The following is a 23,228-nucleotide window of genomic DNA, read 5'->3' as shown; positions in this document are numbered from 1 at the left end:
AAATAGAATGACAGGAAGATGGCATAAAGGTCAAAAAAAGTGTGCAAATTTTGTGAAGAAGGAATGACGTCAAATATGCACTGCATGGGAAAGCGTGATGTCAAACCTTAACAAACGTGAGATTCTTGCCACCTTCTAGAGAAGATATTTAAGACAATTTGGTGATTTTCTACATTTTTAGTTTTGCATTTTGACTTATTAATTAGTATGCAATTAAGTTTTAACTTCCTAGGTCTTATTTTCTGCAATTTGCAATTGATTGCGTTTGAATGACTTTTGAGTTCTTGGTCATATCTACAACCATTTGGCTTTTAAAATGACTTGTAATGCTCTTGAAAATTCAAACTATTAATATTAAAAAGTTTATACTTATTCAACCCCTTTGGTGTTTCTTTTCTTTCAAATGTTGCTTTAGATTTGATGTTTAAATCCATTCATTGGATTAGTCTTGATCAAGTTAATTCTGGAGTGGTTTATCTTAGAATCTAAGAGTGACCATCATAGATTCTAAGTTTGATCTAAATTAGCTTTCTTTGTGAGTTTTTGCAAAGATCCTAGAAGGACCTCTAGCTTTGCATCCAACGAACATTGCGAGTGCTTATCATATTATATGATCTAGAAACTTTATAATCACTACAATCATATGTTATACATATTTCATATGAAAAATAGTCATGTTTTATAATAACATCGTTTTCACATATTGTTTAATCTCACATAATCATAGAATAGGAACCTAGCAAAGTTAGAAGTGACATTGAGGTTTTTGTACAGATGATCCATTTTTTGAGACATTAATAAGAAATGACCTAATCTTAAAAAATCAATAAAAACTAATCTTTAGTTGATGTCATCACTACTATGTTAAGGATGTCACTTTCATTGCGAAATAGTTATCATATTATGATTAAAAATGAAAATCGCGTCAGTATTTCGTGATGGATGAGACATCTCTAATACAATTATGCATTTCAAACAGTGGTGGAGTGCTCTATGATACAAACATAATGGTAATTTTAATTATTTTTTCGAATTGAGTCATTCCATGTTAACATCACTCGTACTTTATTGGACAGCCTACAAAATCTCCATGACATTGATTAGGAATTACTAATTAGAATGGGAATAGAAAAGGTAAATCAATAAGAATTAAATAAAAGAAAGGTACACACTATATTGGGGATTGAGCGGCCAAAGAAAACGGAGGCGTAAGCAACAGTGACGCTAGAGGAAGAGAAGGAGTGCATATTCAGAGAAACCATGTTAGCTTTGCAAAGAGTTTTCCGGACGATCCATACCACCATCGATGCTCCTCAAATTACCACTTTCGCTCTTCGCGCCCCCAAATATGTAAGCCTTCTCCCCACTAATCTTCCTTCAATTTTCCAACTCATTTCAATTCTGCACACCTTCTTGCCTTTTTGTTTCTGGGTTTTCGTTTGTGATTTGGATTACAACTACCCATTTTATTTCGTCTTTCTGCAATCCTCCATCGCAATTTTGGGTGCTAATATCAATTCCTCCTGCTTACTTTTCTGGAAACTGGAAAGCTCCATCATGTTAAGGAAATGGAATTGATAACTGGCCTTCTTTTTGGCAGATCATTATTCTAATAAGTTTATGTACTAGAGAATTGATTTCCCGATTTGTTCCTTTTGCAAATGGGTTTTGAATTTAGGATATCCCCATTTCATGAAGAAATCAGAGCCACGAATTGGGTGGCCCCAATGTTACAAGTTCTGTTGGTGTGCAATTTTTCTTCATTATAATTACTTGTAGACTTCTTCTTCTTATTATAATTTTTTTAATTAGGAAACAGCATCACTTCATTGATAAATTGAAATTGCAAAATGATGAAATCCAATCCACTGGATTACAGGAAAATTATTCTGATGGGCAATAAGGGTTGATAAGTTATAATTACAAAAGGGGCCTACACAATTTACACAAGTTAATGATACATAAGTAATTGACGAGAGGAGATTGAGGTTCTTGTTCTTTGGCAGTGACGATGCAAGAGTTTCTTTCCAGCCATATAGACCACAAGTCTGAATAAAGCTAAGACAAAAGATCGTGTTTTCTTTCTTGAATGGATGCCCAACGAACATGACAGAGAAGATCCCAATTTTCATTAAGGAAGAAGGCCGTCTGCCAACCAAAAGCCCCTAGGATGTGTTCCCAAAAAAATCTAGCCTGTTTACACCATATGAAAAGGTCACTGTATTTCCTCATCGTTTTTGCAAAGAATGTAGCAACTACGAGAGATATTAATCCATGGAGACCTTCATTCCAGCTTGTCATGAGTATTAAGGCATGAGTAGTTGAGTTCCCATAGGAAAAAATTCGCCTTTTTAAGAAACTTTCCTTTCCAAATGGAAAAATACAGGTCTTTTTTACCATGATCACCAGCTGAGGATAATAACTTGGAGAGGGATTTTGATGACAAAACCCCATCCTTTTGTAAATTTCAAGACCAAAAATTTCAAGAAGCTAATGGACTTTTTTTCTGAAACAATAGATTATTCCATAAATTAGCCAATAATGCTTCTTTCTTCTGTTTGATAGCAAATTAGAGGCAAAATTGTCTTTTAGGGCCCTATTTTCTAACCAAATATCAGACTAAATCCGGGTGCCATCTCCTTTCATCACCTTGCAGATGATGTGGTCGTAGACTGTTTCTTTGACCTTCTCAATGTATTTCCATGGTCCCTTTGAGGTGCTTAATGTGGTTGTTCCCCCACTGGTCAAAATGGCAGGTGCCATATTTCAAGGCAATCTACTTCCTCCAAAGGGCACATTTTTCCTTATGAAATCCACTTAGCCAACAAGGAAATATTTTTCTGTTCTAGATTTGTACTCCTCCTTCCTTTAGAGCTTGGTTTTTCCCATTCAAGATTGTGTATATCTCCCTTCTATTTATTTCCCTTCCACACAAGACATTTCGAAATATCCCCCCAATGGATGCCAAAATCTTTGTGGGTGTGGGAAGAAGAGATAAATAATAAATAGGTAGGTTGGCCAAAGTTGCTTGAATAAGGGCAATGTGACCCCCTTTAGAAATGTGTGAGTGTCCCAAGAATTAGATTGGGTTCATGGGGGCAAAGTGGGATTTGCAGAGCCTGTAGAGATGTGGAAACAGATTAATGCATGTGGCATAGAGGGGGATGTTTGCTAGGAATGGGGGGAAGGACACATAGCTCGGTAAGAGTGTTAGGTGGTGGTTCAATTGCCTTTCATGGTTGCATAGCTATATGGTGCAGTTTTGATGGAGCTGGTGTGTGTGGCTGCGTGGAGGAATAGCTATTTGGGTTTGGGCGAGTGGTAAAGGTAAGGCCACCCTTTTGGGCGTGCCCATGTGTTCAAACTCCGACAAGATTTGTGGTATTTTGCCATGGATTCCAACAATATAATCAATGAAAGGGTCTGCTTCAAAAAATGGGTTGATTTGTACTATCAAAGGGGGAAGTAGAAGACGATGGGAGGTGGAAACTTGCAAGGACGGAACCATATATGTTCTCTTGTATACTTTGGAATTTTGAAAAGATTGTCTCTCATAAAGTTTGTTGGAAATTAATATACATTATATTTTCATAGCTTTGGTACTTTTCACTTATTTAAACTTGGGTAGATAAGCTCTGCCACGTTCTTTCATCACAATTTGGTTAGAAGCATAACTTGAAGTTGATTTTGCTGAATGTTGTCATGTGCTATTAGTATTCAGTTTGTGAATATGGTTTTTTCTTTTTCACATACACTGTTTACTATGATGCAGTTCACTTGTTTCACTTTCAGGTAGAGGTTAAATTTGCAGATGGAAGTGTGTTCAACTTGTCAGCCGAATTCTTGAGAGTATATAGTCCAGCTGCTGATGCTAAAGTCCGGTCAATGGGGGGTGAAAAGGTACTATAGAAACAACATTTAGTTTCGGTTGAAAATGTTGTATTTGCCCTAAGGATGTTTTAGTCTTTTTATAATTCTCTATTGTATTATGGTTTGCCTTAGTCTATTTATATGTTGTATGTTCAGTGTGTGAAAAATAAGAAAATCTACTATCGTGGTTTTTTCTCCTTGATCTAGGATTTTCCATGTAAACTTGCCTTCTTTCTTCTACCCTTCTTTATTTCAATATGATATCAGAGCAGGGTGACGAAACCTTAGCCGTCATTGACGAAGGCACAGCCGACACCGTAGACACCGCCGTTTAAGCTACTGTCGACAGGTACCTTCAGTCGATATTCCAGCAGCCGTCGTAGGAAGATCCAAGCAGTAGTGTGTCATCTGATCAAATCGCATCGTATCCAAGCGTGTAGGTCGCATTGTATCCAAGCGTGCTGTCCCAGCCGATTGCGCCTACCCAGATCGCGCCAACGTCCCTTCAACCGACCCAGCCGCACCTCGCACCAGCCCAATCGGCGCCGCCTACCCAGATCGCGTCGGCGTTCCTCCAGCCGCAGCCTGCGCCAGCCCGATCATCGACCCAGCTTGCACTGGCGCTTCTTCCTTTTGCGGCATCTCAGTCGCATCAGTCCAGCCGAGGTACTTCTGCGCCAGCCTCTCCGTCCCAGCCTACGTCTTTTCACTCGAATCAGGAACCATCTGACACGTCGTATATGGGTGAATCCTCGTATTTTCCGGGTGGACAGCAACCGAATACAATAGCCACTCATCTTCCTCAATATGCACCGGCTAGTCAAGGGACTTTGGATTCGACTAGATTGTCTCCAATGGCGGTTCAACAATAGTTAATTAGTCTTCAACAACAGATTGCGACTCTTGGGGCAGCCCTTGGAACGACCGTACATCCTCAGTCCGACCCAGTAAATTCAGTTTTGTGTTCTGGCCTACTGATGTATTCAAAGAATCCGATAACTTCTTTCCCTGCTTTACCTACAACTAATATACTGTCTAGATCTATGGGAAATTCTACAGGTTTTATTATAGGGGAAAAGTTGAATGGCCAGAATTATTTCTCTTGATCTCAGTCTATGAAGATGGCTCTTGAAAGGCGTCACAAATTTGGATATATAATGGGTGAGATATCGAGACCTTGACCCGGCGATCCTCAAGAGTGTGTTTGGAAAGGAGAAGACTTCTTACTTCGCTTAGTGTTAATCCAGTATGGAACCAGAAATAGGTAAACCCCTACTATATGCAGCGACTGCTCGGGATATTTGGGATGTCATCCAGAAGTTGTACTCTAAATTGCAAAATGCGTCACGGTTATACACCTTGCGTAAACAGGTTCATAAGTGCAAGTAAGGGACTATGGATGTTACTTCATATTTCAACAAGTTGTCCCTAATATGGCAAGAGATGGACCTGTGTTGAGAGATCGTCTGGGACCGTCCATGTGGTGGGGTACAACATTCAAAACTTAAGGAGGTTGATCGTGTTTATGACTTTCTTGCCGGTCTGAACTCCAAGTTTGATATAGTTCGTAGTCGGATACTGGGACAGAGACCGATTCCTTCTCTTATGGAAGTGTGTTTGGAAGTCCGGTTGGAGGAAGATCGATCAAGCACCATGAACCCTAGTGCTAACTCTCTTGACTCTGCAGCTTTTGGTGCAAAATCGTCTGGGTCCGTTAGTAATACATAGAATGGCAGGTCTCCTCCAATATGTGAGCACTGCAAAAAACCGTGGCACATTAAGGATCAATGCTGGAAGCTACATGGTCGACCCCTAAATGGCAGACGATGCCCTCCGAACGATAAGTTAAAATCTGGCCGAGCACTTGTGAGAAAATCTACTGTTGGAGCATCACAGCCTCAAGTGCCTCACCAGAATGACCAAGTACTGTTGGGGTCGGGTATGATTGTCCAGTCAAGTACACCTCAATCCTTTAGTCTTCTTATTGAAGGAAAAGACCCGTTGGATATTGGATTCAAGAGCAGCAGATCATTTGACTGGCTCATCTAATCGATTCCTCTCATATTTTCCAAGTGCTGGTAATGAGAGGATTCAGATTGCAGATGGATCCTTTGCTCCTGTTGCAGGAAAGGTCATTTCTCTCCTTTCCAGGGTTTGATCTTACGGAATGTGTTACATGTTTCAAAAATATCCTATAACTTGCTATCTATCAATAAAATTACCAGGGATTTAAACTGTCAGGTTGTTTTCTCACCAAATGCTACTTTGTTTTAGGACTTGAGCTCGGAGACGACGATTGGCACTGTCCGACATAACAGGGGCCTCTATTTCCTTTCTGATGATGTTGCCTCTAGGAGTTTTTCTATGACTAGTTCGTTGTCCTCTTTTTCAACTTCTGAAAATGATTATTTGTTATGACATTTCTATTTAGATCATCCAAACTTTCAATATATGAAACATTTATTTCCCTATTTATTTCATAGTGTGGATGTTTCCTCTTTAACTTGTGATGTGTATACGTGCAAAACAGCCCCGGGTTTCCTTCCCTTCTCAGCCCTACAAACCTTCCCACTTATTTCATCTGGTTCATAGTGATGACTGGGGTCCTTCCAACATCACTACCTTGTCCGAAAAGCGGTGGTTTTGTAACTTTCATTGATGATCACACATGTCTTACATGAGTGTTCCTTATCACTAATAAGTCTAAAATGTAGTATGTTTTTCAACAATTTTATGCTACTGTAGAAACGCAGTTTAATACCAAGATTGCTATTCTTCGGAGTGACAATGACCATGAATTTATTAATAATACCATATGCGAGTTCCTGACTTCGAAAGGTATTGTCCATCAAATCTCGTGTGCGTATACTCCTTTACAGAATGGGGTGGCTAAACGGAAAAATCATCACCTCATTGAAGTTGCCCGGTCCCTCGTGCTCCCTGCATCTCTCCCCTCGTATTTATGGGGAGATGTTGTTCTAACTGCAACCCCACCTCATTAATCGAACGCCCTCCCGAGTTCTCAAATTTCAGACACCTTTTGAATGTTTCAAGAAGTCTTACCTATCCACACATCTCATTTCTGAAGTCCCTCTATAGGTGTTTGGTTGTACCACTTTTGTCCACAGTCACGGCCCTCACCAAACTAAGTTTGCTCCTCGAGCTCAAAAATGTGTCTTTGTCGGGTATCCTCTTCACCAGCGGGGCTATAAATATTTACACCCAGCCTCAAGGAAGTATTTTGTCTCTATGGATGTAACGTTCCTTGAGGATAAGCCCTTCTTTCCCGTTAGTCTTCTTCAGGGGAAGAGTATTAGTGAAGAGACTAACTTGTCCACATATTCTCTTCGTATGAGTTTTCTTCCTGAACCTATCCTCGATACAAATAATACTGTTTTTCCTACTAAAGAAGTGCCCTAGATAATATACTACAGGAAGAATCTTAGAAAGGAAATAACGCCTCCTGTTGCTTCGCCAGATACTATCCATGAATCAGAACCAGCACCGACTCAAGTTCAAGATACCTCTGTTCTTGATAATACTGGTAAGTGTGTTGAGGGTGATGTAATTGAAAGCGGTGAAACTATTGAGGTTGTTCCAGGTAATGCCACGACTACTGATAGTAATGGGTCATCGGGAGAGATTCAGGAGGATGAGGACTTGCTACGTATAAACGGGTGTGACCACTGGCCTAATATTAATGAGTTAGGTAAAGCAAGAGAGTATGATGTCACTCTTGATATGCCCATTGCGTTGCAGAAAGGGACCAAGTCATGTACCAAGTATTCCATGCATAGTTTCTTGTCTTACAGTAACTTGTCTTCTGGGTTTAGAGCCTTCATTACTAACCTGGATACTGTAACAATACCAACTAATGTGCATATGGCCATGGAAATTTCGGAATGGAAGGCAGCAGTTATGGATGAGATGAAAGCTCTTGAGACGAATAAGATGTGGGATCTTGTGGCTCTCCCTAAAGGACATAAAATTGTTGGGTGCAAATGGGTATTCATTGTTAAGTATAAGTCTGATGGAACACTTGATATATACAAAGCGAGATTGGTTGCTAAAGGATTTACTCAGATGTATGGGATTGATTACTCAGAAACTCTCTCTAGTGGCAAAACTGAACACGATCGGGTTCTTCTCTCGTGGTTGTTAACAAAAATTGGCCTCTCCACCAACTTGATGTGAAGAATGCATTCTTGAATGGTGAATCAGAGGAAGAGGTTTGAATCCTTCTCCTGGGTTTGAAGCTCAATTTGGTTCTCAACTTTGCAAACTTAGGAAATCCCTATATGGTTTGAAACAGTCTCCGCGAGCTTGGTTTGACAAATTCACCACCTTTGTTAAGTCCCAAAGTTTCATTCAAGGACACTCAGATCATACCCTATTCACAAAGAAGTCTACATCAGGGAAGGTGGCAAACTAAAACAGAGAATGGCAAGTGAATTTGAGATTAAAGATCTCAGGAGTTTAAGATATTTTCTTGGAATGGAGGTGACAAGATCGAGAGAAGGAATATCTGTGGCTCAACAGAAGTATACCCTTGATTTGTTGAGAGAAACAGATATGATTGGTTACCTACCGATACCCCTGTTGAAGTCAACGCTAAGCTAGGAGACTCAGCCGATGGAATTCCTGTCAATAAAGAAAGGTATCAACGTTTGCTAGGAAAGTTGATTTATTTGTCTCATACTGGACTGGATATATCCTATGTTGTTAGTATGGTTAGTCAGTTTATGCAGGCACCTTACGAAAAACATATGGAAGTTGTTGCTCGAATCCTAAGGTATTTGAAATCTACTCCAGGAAAGGGTCTAATGTTCAGGAAACATGACAGGAGATGCATTGAAGCTTACACTAATTCTGATTGGGCAGGGTCTGTTACTGACAGAAAATCAACTTCAGGATATTGTACTTTTGTGTGGGGTAATCTCGTGACTTGGCAGAGTAAGAAACAGGGAGTGGTTGCTAGAAGCAGTGTTGAAGCAGAATACAAGGCTATGAGTCTGGAAATATGTGAAGAAATGTGGTTGAAGGTCTTGTCTGATCTTCAGCAAGACAGTGACGCACCGATGAAACTCTATTGTGATAACAAGGCAACTATAAGTATAACCAACAACCCTGTGCAACATGATAGAACTAAATATGTGGAGATCAATAGACACTTCATTAAAGAAAGGTTGGATAGCAGCAATATTTGCATTCCCTACATTCCTTTTAGTCAACAAGTTGTTGATATTCTCACTAAAGGGTTACTAAGGCAAAACTTCAATACGTGTGTTAGCAAGTTGGGTCTTATTGACATATACGCCCCAACTTGAGGGGGAGTGTTGAAAATGTTGTATTTGTCCTAAGGGCGTTTTAGTCTTTTTATATCTCTCTACTGTATTAGGGTTTGCCTTAAGTCTATTTATATATTGTATCTGTGGTAAGTCAATGTGTAAAAAATAAGAAAATCTTCTATCGTGGTTTTTTCTCCCTTATCTAGGATTTTTCACGTAAACTTGTCTTCTTTTTTCTACCCTTTATTTCAATAGTTTCATTTATCACTCTATCTAAAAATTTGACCAATTCCTCATTGGCTGATCAAATGATCAAATAAGCCAAATTGGGTAGTGGGATGATTTATAAGAGCAGGGCTTTTAAAATGAAACACTCCCTTTTAATATTTGTGGCTTGCACTTTGACTAAATTTATTGGACAATGGTCTAATTCTACTATATTTAGTTTCTAAGAAAACTAGATACATGGCTACTGTACTATGTTTTCGACTAATTCTCTTTGAGCCCTTTACATTTTCCATTGGTCACGAATACTAAGCCAACCCATGAGACATCAACTTTTCACCATTCTAAAGTCATACCATATTACGACCAATATGTCATACAACTTTTATAGCATTAAATATTGTAATGTCAAACTAATCTCATAAAGTTGATTTATATGTAAATTGGTTCAAACACTCATACTTTACATCAGTTTAGGACTAACTGTAAACAATTTCACTGTGTAAGATATTCAGACTCAATTGGTTTATAGAGATATCATCTGTACGATTCAATGTTTAGCCACATTCTCACAACCCAATGTTTCTACTGATTTATCAATATCATCTAGAGTTTTGACTGCTTTTCTTTTATCAGATTCAACTACTAAATGCATGTTTCAAACCAGGTAATTTCTGGACGACGTCATGTCTGTATCATGTCTGCCGAACCAGTTGGGAACTATGGGGTAAGGTACTTTGAAATCACTCTAACATATTTGTTTCTGAATTCTACCAATCTTTTGGTATTGACTTGTGGAAGAATTGAAATCTTAGATCAAACACAAAGTATAAGTATGGATAGTATGCCTTTTCAAGAATCTAAACATATTTGCTGCAATTTGCTAGGATCCTTTTTGATGATTTGCATAGAACTGGGATTTATTCGTGGGATTATTTCTATCACCTCGGGAGCAACAAATTTACACTCTTGAGAAATTATGTTAAAACACTAAAGAAGCATGGGCTGAGCCGAGATCCACCAAAGAGAAAATGATGAAGAAATCAACTGTCTCCGGCCATGAGCATCGTATATTAGATAATCATGAGTGTTTGAGTCAACCGACAAGCTCCTTAGCGAATCTTGTAATGATTAGATGGGATTTGTTGCTATTTAGCAGGGACCTGGAAGATAAAAGAAGACCAAGTCGTCTCATCAGCACTGGCTGATGAAAAAGATTCAATTGTTGTACTAGGCAACAGAAAGAATTTTCCAAGTCTTCTGCTTCAAATCTTACCTATAAGCTATATGCATCAAATGACCTCTTAGGCTGAACCTGAGCGTGGAAATAGACATGTTGCTGTAACTCCTCGCAAGATTATCTTATGAATCAAGTTAAACTACAAATTAGGACTTATATTTAGATGGTTTAATTATGCCCATGAGATATCTTCTTGTCTCTATCACTAGCATTTTTCATTACTGATGATGTTACATGATTATTTATTAGTCGAAGGCTAATTACTTTGTTACGCTGAGGTGGATTAAGTGGTATGTACACACGATATTAAGTTAAAGCAACGATCAATTATAAGATCATTGTATCAGTTTTGGTTATTTTAAATCACTAAAATATCTTGCTTGTCAATATTATTTATTTAGAGACGAAATAATGATGATATGCAAAATAATGGATGGACCATCAGTAACAAGTTAACCTTCATGAAATGGTTATATTTCTCGAACAAATGTTATGATACAAAAAATCTCATTCCTCTCTAGGAGTTGAATCTGTATTAAGACTTCTATAGGTACAGATGAAGGAAAACTGATTAAAAGAACAAGATTTGCCCTTTCACTCCCTCTAAAAAATGAGTTGAAAATAAATCAACATATTGTTATTACTGAAAGGGCAAAAGGTTCTATCTATGAAGGTTTTTTCTTTCTTCCACTTTGCGAGAGACGCTTCAGCACCTGTGGTCGAGTTCTCATTCCCCTGGGAGATGATTGCGACCGTCAAATCGAAGTTGAAGATTTTATGATCATACGAATGAAGGTAGTTGAAGGAAAGATACCTCTTATACAAGTAAATGAAGACATAGAAAAACAGCACAAAAAGGACAGTCAAAACCGAAATAACAATGTAGAACACATTCTTCCTAACCTGCAACCACAGTGAAGAATGCATTTGACAAAATGAAATTTCATCAGAGGTTTATAGTAGTACACGAGGGAAAAAAGGAAATACAAATATGCATTACACGTTCATCCAGAACGTGCATTATGGTTTGAACTGTTTTCCTGCTGACTGTTAGAATACAAAACGACTAGATGAACTTAAAATGCATTACAGTTACTATACGTTCTATGTGATATCGTTCATTGCCAACATAAAGGCATGATGATATTATGATATAAATGTATCAATGGTCAGTCAAAATCAGAGTTAACAACCCCATATTTTGAATATTGCTCAACATACTTGCATCATGTACCATAAGAAACAGATCAAAAGGAGCTTTACATGTGTATGCAAATTTACAATGAAACGACTTACCTGTCGACCTCTGGAGAATGGTTTTGGCTTTCCGCTACATGTGTGTGCATCACAGAATTGGCGCAAGAAGAATTCTACCATTTGAATAACACCATAAGTGTTTCATTAGATAAATGATAAAAGTAGTGAAAGTTGTCAAATGGGGGGAGTGAAAATTCCTGAAGCTACCGTGAAGATGGCTAGCCGAAGCTCCCTCATCGACAGGAAAACAGCTGTCAGCAAGGCCCTGCAATGAATTAACAATCATGTGGTGAATTATGAGGAAATAAAGAAGAAATCTGCAGGAAATCTTCTGATGTCACCTCACACATATGTTTATTTCTTGCAGCAGCAGCAGGATTGCATTTACTTTTCTGGGATACTGTATCTATCACATGGTCACAGTGCAATGCACCACAAAGATCTGCCAAGCACCTGCTTCGACTCTGGATTAAACATGACCGAGATAATCAAAGTGCTATATCAGCTAAAACTGAGGCAAACAATGCTTTTTCCAGTGTCTAAGAGAGATGCTCCTGAAGTACAAGGAAGAAAGGATCATGCAAGCCATCTGATATCTAAAAAGAAGCCTAAACTAATGTGGAGGTGGGGATTTAAACCTTCCTCAGGGGAAGGAGCAAATGACTTAACCACTAAGATATGTTTATGTTCGCAAGAAGCCTAATCATATTGTAGCTTGAGTCTCGTGTTATATCCACTTCTCCAAGATAATTGACTAGATAACTGAACTAATGGAAGCCCACAATTTAATAGGAACGTTCTATAATGATCTTATATAACAAACTAACTATTGTCACTACTGTTGGAAATTGAATCATGAACGGCAACTTACCACATTTAGCAAATTATAGTGTCTATTGTCAAAGTGCTGGTCGAGATACTTTTCTTCGTAGAATCTTTTTCTACAATATCCACACTTCCAGTCATTAAAATCTAGATGACTCTTGTGCTGTTCTTGATCTCTGAACATGTCATTATCAGGGTGAAGCCTACACTTAGAAGAAATCTTGTATTTCTTTTTTTCCACAAAGGGCATTAGATACTGCATCGAGATAGAAACATTCCAATTTAGTTCAATAAAGTATCACATCATACATACCAAGCATGTCAAGCATGTCAAGCATGTCAAGCAATCAACAATTAATTAATTATAAAGAAACTCCATCAGAGTGTTGAATGGATACCTCCTCAATTATTTTCCACGCCGCCCTACTCCTTTCTCTCGAGCAATGAACCTCATGAGCATTGTTCCAATCCTGCTTCGGAGTACTGAACATCAACTCCAAAGCCCAAAAATTTAAATTTATTATCATCATAACAGAAAGGAAAATACACAAGAGATAGCATCTACTTGGAATAAGCTATTGTGTTGACTGTAAGGTTCTGAACTTTAGGTCTGTCTAAACACATTAAGACCAGTACTAAAAACTAGAAAGAGGGAGGGGGTGGAGATAATCAGTTGCTGCCTATGTAAAGAAACAAAAAAATTACCTTTCACTGGCAGAATCTTTGAAACCCTAGGGAAAATGACAACAAAGAAGAAGGTCATGCATAGAATGATGCTCCTCCAGTAATAAATTGCAATCAACCATAAAAAGTAAGAAAATGAAACAAACATGAACTCAGAACTATGCAGAGAAGTGATTAGTTGATTTCGCCTCACTTTTTTTTTAGTTTTAACAGACAATTCCAGTGGAACAGAACATAAAAAGAGATCGAAAATATAACGATTGGTTAAGAAAACTTCAAATAGTTCGATTCCCAGATGAATTTACAGAACCCCATCAACAAATTTTCATGAGACCTCATGAAAAAACATTGGGAACACTCTACAATAAATTATCTAGTTAAATAGACAAAGTGGTGAGGAAGCCAAATCAAACTCTAGAGTATTTAAAGAATAATCGATCGCTCTTTTACGAAATCAAACAATGAAAATACGCTTCTTGAAGATGGATTAATGGAGACCCATCTCGCAAAATTTGAATCTAACAGAGGGAGTTGAATTCATAAGCGAAAAATAAGCACCTGATTCAATGCTTGAAGAGGAAGAACGGAAGAAACTGTGTGGGGTCGCAAAGAAAGAAGAAGATAAAAGACGAGAAGTGCAACCCATACGGATCGCCTTCCCATCATCGATGAAATGGAACCTCCACGAGCGTCGAGCGGAATTGAACGCAACCGATTTGAAGTGGAAACTTGAAAAACTCCGAAGACAGTGAGGGCCACTTCTTAATTCTGGAAATATCAGGGGAAGAATTGTAATTTCTTTTAATTATGTGAGGGGTATGGTGTTTTTTGCGAAGGACATGCTCCAAGAGAAATAAGAAAAATTACAAAATTTTCCATGATCGTTCCAATATTGACTCAGGGTTGGTAAAATTTCCCAGGGTTGGGTCCCGGAGCCCCACCCCAATCAGGGTGGAGAATCTTTTGTTTGATTGGAGATGGGTCAAAGTGAAATTTTTTTTCAGGGTCCCGTCCAGGGCGTCCCCGCCCCAACCCCGATTAATGTTGACCTTGATTTTATATATTTATATTTTTAATATTTTATAAATATATATTTATAATATATAAAATAAAATCTATTACTATAGACTTATAATTTTGTGAGCCAAATATTGAATATATAAATTCTAAATTTAAGCCCAAAAGTCAAGTACAAATTTAAAAAATTAAAAGAAAAAAATGGAAAATCCCCGTAGTGATCTAATAAAGGATTCCCGCAGAGAATTAGCAGGGGATTCCCCATGGGGAATGGAGCCCGTGGGGACCTCGTTTCTCCGACGGGAATCTCTGCCGAAGGCAGGGATGGGGGAGGGGGAATTTCCCCCAGGGGTCGGGAACGGGGGACCCTCCCCACCTCAGTCCCGTTGCCAACCCAACCCTGAGGTGTATAACATTAGAAGTGTAAAAATAAAGCTATATATTTTACATATATATTTAAAATTAGCTAAATTTATATTTTTTGGTATCTTATTCTGATAACACCATGCACGTGGCTCACTTTGTAAGTACTACAAATGTTGTAAACGTTACAAACGATTTGATTCAAGTCGTTTATGTGTAGACATGTGAGTGATATATCCTATACAAATAGTTTATATAAAATCTGACTGCAAAATAGTTAATCTTTCTTTGTAACACTATTAACTGAAAAGAGATCAATGTTGATATTATATTTGATCCGAGTCAATTTTAAAGCTTTTTTTTTCTTCATCTTTTTAATGAAATTAAAAAAAATAAAAACAAAATAGAAAAAATATCTTTTCTTTCGATTGCCCTTTAAAAATAAAGTTAAAAACTAAAAATATTTTTTAAAAGGTAGTTTAAGGAAAAAAAAAAAAAATAGGGTGAGTTGGGGTGAGTTGGTGAAATAATCAACTCAACCCCATCAATATTTAAAGTTGTTGTCAAACATTGAGTTGGTAAAAAAAATACTAACTTAACCCAACTCTCTTTGGGCTGTCAAACACCCTCTTAGTTCTAATATAAGTTTTTCAAATTTCATTTCAATTTCCAATTTGGAACTCTAAAAAAGAATTCTAATATCAATATGGTGTCAAACTCTTATTTTGTTTTCGAATTTGTTCAACTTGAAATTTCTTTAAAAAAAAAACATTTTCATTTAAATTTCGTTCGCAGTCTTCATAAACGAATTTTAAATCTATTGTAATTCAAGTTTGTTAATCGAATTTTAATTTTATTCTAGTTTAATTTCTAAAATATTTCAAATTTGTCTTAATTTGAATTCTCTAAATAACATTTAACTGTATTTAAATGAATTTTCAATCATTTCGATTCAAAATTTCTAAAAACAAGTTTATTCTCAATTTGAATTTTTCGTAAATGATTTTAACTTGGTTTTAATTCAAAATTTTCAAATGAATTTTAATTACATTGAAGTTTGAATTTTCTAAATACAAATTTCAATTTAGTTTTTATCTTGATTTACAAAATGAGTTTCAATCTTTCTTTGAAGGGCTCCCACTTATAAGGATTTATTCATATTTTATTTCTAAACGTGACTTGATCCACATGTGAGACATTTTCTTTTTATATTTATCGTGTTAACCCCATGACCAAGTTGAGATTGTCAAATGTCTCAAATTCTTAAGGTATATGATAATAAATTAATAGACATTTGTCTACTCACAAAGTGTTAACTCGACTCTATTCTTAAAGTTAGAGTGTGATTTAGTGAGACATTGTCTAAATTTATTTTGATATTTAGATGTTAGTTAAATGTTCATCTTGTAAATTGTATTATAAAATAATACAAAGTTTGTCAATAAATTTTTATATAAAATTATCTAGGCTAAGCTACTTAAGTTGACCGTAAAGGAACATCTACCTAGGAAGTATTTATTAATTGTTTTTATTTAACTTCATTAACATTTTTTCGAATAAACATTTTTAATAAAATAAAAATTTAATAAGGATCGTTTTTTTTATAAATTGGATAACAAAAATAAGATGTTTTTAAACGGGTGTTGTAGGGTGATAATACCTTCCCTACGCTCAACAACTTCTAAACCTAACTTTGGTTAAGTAGACCACATTTTTCTATTTTAAAATAGGTGATCAATCACACTCATAATGATTGGTGGCGTCTCCAAACCTTACACCTCGAAAGAGACCCAAATGTCAACCGCGTCGCGTCACGATGACATTGTGACAACTTAACGACTCCACTGGGGATTATAGAGGGTCAAAGCTGTTATGTTTTATTTTTATTATCCATACATTTTTGTTGATCTATTTTGTTTGTCATTTAATTATTTATATTTTTTAATTATAAATAATTTTGTGAATATTTTATTTATTGTTTTCATTCTATGTATTTTCATGCATCATCCACACTTTCACGAGCCTCCTACCCGAGCTATACTATTTAGGATTAGATTCAGAGGCTGAGTAGTGTATCTTTATGGAACTTGGTTCCCGTGCAGACGCATGATAATCTCCACCCAAGTCAACTTGCTTGAAAGTAGTTGGAAGGCTTAAGGGACTATATTTCCTTTAGGATATATTAGAATTTAAACCTCACAGTCATGCATGCATGGATTTATTTTTTGATCTTGTTTTGTTGGTAAAATTTTTCATGATGTTATCTTAGTTATCGTTCCATGTTTATACTTTGTCTTTATAATTATCTAAGTAGTGAAAATACATTTAATTTTACTCTAGCATTGTTATGCATTCCACACACATTCACGAGTCTCTTACCTGGACTATACCATTTAGGATTAGATTCAGGGGCTGAGTAGTGTGAACTTCATGGAACCTGATTTCCATGCAGGCATATGAAAATCTCCACCCAGGTCAACAATACTGTGAAAGCAGTTGCAAGGCTTGGGGACCGTTTTCCACTAGGAATGTTAGAAACTTAAACTTATATTGTCATGCATCTTGGAGCAAACCAGCGCTTATCAAAAGTTACATTTTAAAAATGTGGTGTGTTTATACCAATGATTAAAGAGGATAGAAGTCACTCAGAAAGTTTTTTTTTTAAAAAAAAATAGCAAAATTTATGAGGTTATTAATTGCATTTTTTTTCTTCAAGATCTTTTAGGAAAAAAAAATATTTTTCAATTGTCTTTTTAAGAAAAATAATTTTAAAAAATAAAAAATGAAAATTTTCATAAAAAATTTTCAATTTGGATTTTCTTTACGTCTTTAAGAAATTAGAAAACTTTCATGGTTTTCAAAAAGGAAAATAGTTTTCTTAAGAAACAATGGGGAGATCTTTTGGGAGAATTTTTTTTAAGAAAAAAAAAAAAACCATTAAAGGTTTTAAAACTAGCTTTTTGTCCCCGATAAGCGCCTCTACGAAAAGAATTTTCTATTCTTAAAAGTTTTTCTCTGAAAAATGAGGTCTCTTTGGAATAAAAAAAAAAAAAAACTTTTGAAAGACCAATAAAATTCAAAAAAGTTTTCAATAGTTTCCAAAAAATAAAACAAGACAAAAACTAAAACTAAAACTAAAAGGATTTTTGTTTTGAAAAAAAAGGTTTTTCCCTCAGAAAAAGTCTAAAAAAATCTTTAAAAAAAAAAAACTAAAGTTTTCACAAGGATTTTGAATTTTAACTTTTTTAGAAAAAGAAAATTCAATGACCTTTTTAAAATAAAAAACAAAAATATTTTCTCAAAAAAAGCATTGCAAAAACAATAAAAACAAGTTATCACGTAAATTTTTTTTATTAAAAAATAAAGTCTATAGAAAAGAATGATTTTTGTTTTAGGTTTTTGGAAAAAAATAGAAAAAAAATCAGAGGAGGTCTTAATTATATTTTTCTTAAAAGAGGATCTTTAGAAAAGAATTTTTTTTACGGTAAAAAAAAAAAAAAAAAAACTTCTTTCCCTTAAAAAAATTTTTTTTTTTTTTTAAAAAAGGAGAATCTTAAAAAAATCCAAAATTCTTCTTTGAACGTTTTAAAAATATTTCAAAATTAATTTCTTTTTTCCAAAAGAGTATCTTTTCTAATCTTAAAACATGTCTAAAAAAGCCAAAAATCTGAAGAAAAATATTTTGTTTATCAAGGTTTTTAAAATCGATTTTTTTTTTTTTTTTTCTCAAGATAGAAATCTTTAGAAAAAAAAACATTTTCTATCGCTAAGAAAAAAACAAAAGAAAAAAAAATCATTCTAAAGAAGGATTTTGTATGATTTAAAAAAAATAAAAAGAAATTTGGAGGATATTTAGAAAAAGAAATTCAATAATCAATTAAAAAGAAAGAAAACAAAACAAACAAAAAAAAGAGTTTTTTTTTAATGAGTCTTGTAAAATGTTTCTTAAAAAGAAAAAGTCTAAAAATGCTAAAAAAAAAAAAAAAAAAAAGAAAATTCAAAATTTATTTCCATAAAGAGTTTTGAATTTGGACCTTTTTTTTCCTCGAGCAAAGAATCTTTAGAAAAAGAAGAATTTCCTATATATTTAAAAAAAGATCTCTTATTGTGTTTGCATTTTGATTGCTTCCTTTCATTTTAATATTGGGCTTCTAATTTAGATTAGAACACACGTAACAATTTGACGGTATTGTAGTGTCAACCTTTAAGGGGCAGTATTGTGCATGTATAAACATATGAAGTATCTTCACTCAAATTAATTCTTTTGTTTTTTAACTAATTTGAGAACATTGGTCTTTCTAACTAAGATTGAGATTTATCTTCATATTAATTTTTAATTTATAAAAATTTCTCAAATTGTTCGCAGCATTTTCCCTATCATGCACATTTAATGTTAAGAATACTTTAAGATAAGATGTTGCCATTAGTATCCTCATGTAGGCATCAAATTTTCTCGTTCATTCATTATGGGAGTTTTTTTTTTTTTTTTTTTTTTTTTAAGATCATGCATTTAGATCCATGTTCATTTCATATAGAGTTATAAATCCACAAACAAAATCTCTCAGTCATGAATTACATCTACATGTCTATCCACGATTGATTTAAGACAAAATTTGAGAAGATCAATTTCTTATATATAACATCTCATTTTGCATAACAAAAAATATTAATCATACCATCATACATGCACTAGGAAAATTCAAGATTATTGCATTCATCATTTTACATCACTGACATGTTTCCATTTGTCAAAAAAAAAAAAAAAAAACATATACGTTTCCCTTGCCTTTTCTTTTTAAAGAAAATAGTTCAATAACCACATGTCCCTATTCTTATTAGGTAAAAGGTGAAATCGTGGAAATATATATATATATATTTGACATATCATTGATTAGATTCCGGAGAAAATTATGAAGATTCAAAATTATGGAGCTAGAAAAGATTAGTCAAATACAAGAGCAAATCTTGAGAATTCAAAATTTGGAGATAATAAGGAGGCGAGCCATGTAGATTTCTTGTTCTTTTTGTTATTAATAGAGTTGATTTCTTTGAATTGAGCAGACAATAAGTGACGTCAAACCATGTGTTTGACTTCTTGTGTTTCTAAAAGAGTTTTCCTCTTTTAGATGTTGATTCAATAAAGAGTTACAGATGTTAATTCAATAAATGTTATTGTTTGTGTTATTTGTCTATTTTTGTCTTAATAACCTTAAATCCAATAAACTAACATCAAAGGCTGCCTTATGAATCTTGAACTGTATGCAGAGACATACAGGGATCAATGTTCAAGATACAACCAGAAAGGTCTATAGTATAGGGATAAGGCTGGGTACCTTTATTGGGTTTGATGCCTTAAATCTCGTATGGTCATATAGTTTGTAATTGTATTGTACAAACGTTTTATTTATTTAATAAAATATGAGATGTTTTATTTGACATTTAGTAGCATTAAAACCACAAATCAATAAACTAACATCCAAGGTTATCTTCTGTAGCTTAAACATGTATGTAGAGACATACAAGTGGATCATGTTTAAGTGATAATCTAAAAGGTCTGTAGTAGATGAATAAGGCTGGATACCTTATCATGGCGACACTACGAGTATGGCCCACTTTGTAGATATTACAATTGTTGTAAAGTACTACAAATAATCTAATCTTGATGATTCATGTGGAGACATGTGAGCGGGGGTATTCTATACAAAGGAGTTTGTATAAGACAGGACCATTGACTACTCTCATTATATAACACCGTTCGTAATAGAGACTTAGATTTCACCAGGATGACTATAGGTGACATGACCTGAATCCTGAGTGAGTTGTGAACTCATGCCTATAAAGGTGGTTCTTTGATTTGTATGTGTGAGAGTGGCAGATCGCCAACTCAACAAGCCTACCATTTTGAGGATTCGTCTTATTAAAGAGTTGGGAACACAGCTACACAAGACAAAATCCACTCATTTCCCAACGTCAGGAAAAGTAGATAAATTGCTTCCTTAAGAACTGATTTCGGGGCTTGAACAATGTGGCGCCACATCCTCTCAGTGCCCAAGAGGGGTTTAGTCATAGTTAGTCTATGACTTATTATTCATTAGAGGGATTAGTGGTACTTAAGAAGTTAGATGTAACTACAGAGGCAAAACGGTAATTTGGCCTAGTTGTACTTACAAGCAATTTGTGAAGGGTCATTGCACTATTGACTAGTTATATCCAATGGACACAGAAATATATTTGTAGTGCGAAGAGTGCAGCTGTCAGTCTTTAGTGGAGTGTCTGACAGTTGATGGATGTTGAATAATATAATTAAAAGAGTTTAATTAATTACTCAAGTAACATTGGAGCTTCAAATTACAGATCCATGAGGTCCCCTCTGTAGCTCAACAGGGATTAAATAAGAATCAATTTTAGATTAATTTGAATTGTTCAAATTAATTGAGGAAATTAATTATATTGATATAATTAATTTAATTTAATTATATATGATATAACTACTATAATGTATATGATACATTATAATATAAAGTTTATTTTAGAAAAAAAATAAATATTTGAATATAATCCAAATATTAATTATATGAATTGGTTTCACATAACTAAATCTAGTATAAATGAGATTTATATTAAATACCGTGCATTAATGAGAGAATAAAAACTATAAGTTATATTGTATTTGATACAATATTAAACTATAGGTTATATGTTATATTTGATATAACATATAATTTAATATATATTATATGATAAAATAATTATTTTATATATATATGTATTATTTTATTAAAATAAATTTTATTTTATTTTTGAAAATTACATGTTTTTGCAACTCCCTCCCCTTTTTCGCTTAGTTATATGTTTTTGTGGGAAGTGGTGCAGATAGGTTATTACCATCATTTTCTTCCCATTTGAATTTTACAGAGAACAATCTCTACAAAAAAAAAAAAAAAAAGAGAAAAATTCTCAAGTTTTTCTCTCCTTCTCTTCCTCTTAATTTTCTCTCACTTCCAAAATACCAAAAACTCACAACTTCTTGGATTCTCATCCTAGAGAATACAGGGGAAGCCTTCGTGGTGGTGACCAATTAGAGTTTTGAGTTCGTTGCAATTTTGGAGGAGGAATATATACGTGAAGATCAAATCTTCAAAGGTTAGTAATTCTTCTCCCATCTTTTTTCTCTTTTTCATAAATAGCATGCTGTAAAATTTTAATTTAAATGCATAATGTTTTTATATGATTCTGTAAAAATTAGGATTTGAGATCGACCCCACTTTCGCACCGAACTGTAAACGATTCCTTCAATTATTACCAGAATGGGGTTTTTTGCCCTTTTTTTTTTCAAATTTTCAAAAAGTTTTTTTACAGTTTCTTGGTGGGATTTGATCATTCTATTTGTTTATGAATGTATGGATTGATTGTTTACATTATTGGATAATATCTCTTGTCTTTACAGCCTCTTATTTTGCAAATTTGATTTGTAAGGACCCGTGTTTTGGGCATAATTTTTGTTGTAAGAGTCTATATTTGGTCTATTTTGTATCGTTCATGGCTGTTATGATCAAAATCTGGAGACAAGGCCAAAATCAAAGAAGTTTTGAAGAAGATCGCAACTGTACAGTGCATTATGTACAGTAACGTTGTAACGTTGTGCCCTAGCATTGCAATGCTACGATTAGGCAAACGGAGCATTCTATCTGTAGCGTTGCAACGCTAGGTCTTAGCCTGTCTCTTATACACATCTAGATGTGTATAAGAGACAGGTGTTGTAGGGTGTTAATACCTTTCCTATGATCAATGACCCCAAACCAAACTTTGGTTAAGTAGACCACATTTTTCTATTTTAAAATAGGTGATCAATCACACTCATAATGATTGGTGGCGTCTCCAAACCTTACACCTCGAANGTGGCTCGACTGGTTCCTGTCCGGTTCGGGCGCTGGGTGGTTCGGTTCGTGCAGTTCAAGGCCTCGTTCGCTTGTTTTGAACCGATCGATCAATATTTATGTAATATATAGTTATTTTTTTATTAATAAAATTACTATAAGTGTTATATTAATTTAATTAATTGTTTAGAAGTCCAATCCCGATCCAATAATTGTTTTACATTATGCATTTGATGTATGATTTTTTTTTTAATTTTATATATGTCATAATATATGTCATATAGTGAAAATCCCACCATAGATTATACATTATTCATGTATCATTATTTATAGTATAAATGTTATAATATATATAGTTGCATGATTTATTTTTTATAGCATGCTCATGCATCATAAAATATAAGTATTATAGTATATGTTTGCATGCATTAATAACATAGTCATGCATCATTTACATTATAAGTGTTACAATATATAGTTGAATGTATGTATGGATGGATGTTATTAATTATTTCATTACCTTGTTATATAAGTGTTATATATGGTTAATAATGAAATTAAAATTGCATAAAGCATGACACT

The 23,228-nt window shown here is 34.6% G+C and overlaps 2 protein-coding genes and 1 long non-coding RNA gene across 4 annotated transcripts; 2 read left to right on the top strand and 1 right to left on the bottom strand.

Annotated features, from left to right (window-relative positions):
• Positions 1 to 1,159: 1,159 nt before the first annotated feature.
• Positions 1,160 to 10,894, top strand: LOC120080945. Of its 2 annotated transcripts, none has more exons than XM_039035633.1 (4): positions 1,160 to 1,350; positions 3,793 to 3,900; positions 10,051 to 10,115; positions 10,271 to 10,894. In XM_039035633.1, exons 1-4 carry the CDS (start codon positions 1,261 to 1,263, stop codon positions 10,416 to 10,418), a joined length of 411 nt encoding a protein of 136 aa, XP_038891561.1. In that variant the 5' UTR covers positions 1,160 to 1,260; the 3' UTR covers positions 10,419 to 10,894. The 2 variants fall into 2 exon arrangements, with proteins under 2 accessions (XP_038891561.1, XP_038891563.1); XM_039035635.1 differs by having other exon boundaries at positions 10,051 to 10,110; positions 10,271 to 10,426.
• Positions 3,908 to 9,341, top strand: LOC120080953. The gene is made up of 2 exons (XR_005482687.1): positions 3,908 to 6,001; positions 6,145 to 9,341. It is a non-coding gene; the product is annotated as an uncharacterized LOC120080953 (long non-coding RNA).
• Positions 10,895 to 11,068: 174 nt separating the features above from the next.
• Positions 11,069 to 14,191, bottom strand: LOC120080934. Its single transcript, XM_039035624.1, has 9 exons — positions 13,948 to 14,191; positions 13,411 to 13,436; positions 13,104 to 13,188; positions 12,752 to 12,961; positions 12,222 to 12,344; positions 12,088 to 12,145; positions 11,920 to 11,993; positions 11,438 to 11,526; positions 11,069 to 11,358 (listed from the first exon to the last, which is right to left on the bottom strand). Exons 1-9 carry the CDS (start codon positions 14,053 to 14,055, stop codon positions 11,289 to 11,291), a joined length of 843 nt encoding a protein of 280 aa, XP_038891552.1. The 5' UTR covers positions 14,056 to 14,191; the 3' UTR covers positions 11,069 to 11,288.
• Between the last annotated feature and the right edge of the window lie 9,037 nt (positions 14,192 to 23,228).

Source organism: Benincasa hispida, chromosome 1 (genome assembly GCF_009727055.1).
Source record: "Benincasa hispida cultivar B227 chromosome 1, ASM972705v1, whole genome shotgun sequence".
NCBI classification, from domain to species: domain Eukaryota; kingdom Viridiplantae; phylum Streptophyta; class Magnoliopsida; order Cucurbitales; family Cucurbitaceae; genus Benincasa; species Benincasa hispida.
This window is presented reverse-complemented; position numbering and strand designations above follow the sequence as displayed.

Coding starts and splice junctions, on each gene's coding strand:
- LOC120080934 (XM_039035624.1), bottom strand. CDS start 14,055: ATGATGGGAAGGCGATCCGTATGGGTTGCACTTCTCGTCTTTTATCTT. Junction 13,189..13,410: donor AAAGATTCTGCCAGTGAAAG/GTAATTTTTTTG, acceptor GTTGATGTTCAG/TACTCCGAAGCAGGATTGGA. Junction 12,146..12,221: donor GAAATAAACATATGTGTGAG/GTGACATCAGAA, acceptor AATTCATTGCAG/GGCCTTGCTGACAGCTGTTT.
- LOC120080945 (XM_039035633.1), top strand. CDS start 1,261: ATGTTAGCTTTGCAAAGAGTTTTCCGGACGATCCATACCACCATCGAT. Junction 1,351..3,792: donor CTCTTCGCGCCCCCAAATAT/GTAAGCCTTCTC, acceptor TTTCACTTTCAG/GTAGAGGTTAAATTTGCAGA. Junction 10,116..10,270: donor GTTGGGAACTATGGGGTAAG/GTACTTTGAAAT, acceptor GCAATTTGCTAG/GATCCTTTTTGATGATTTGC.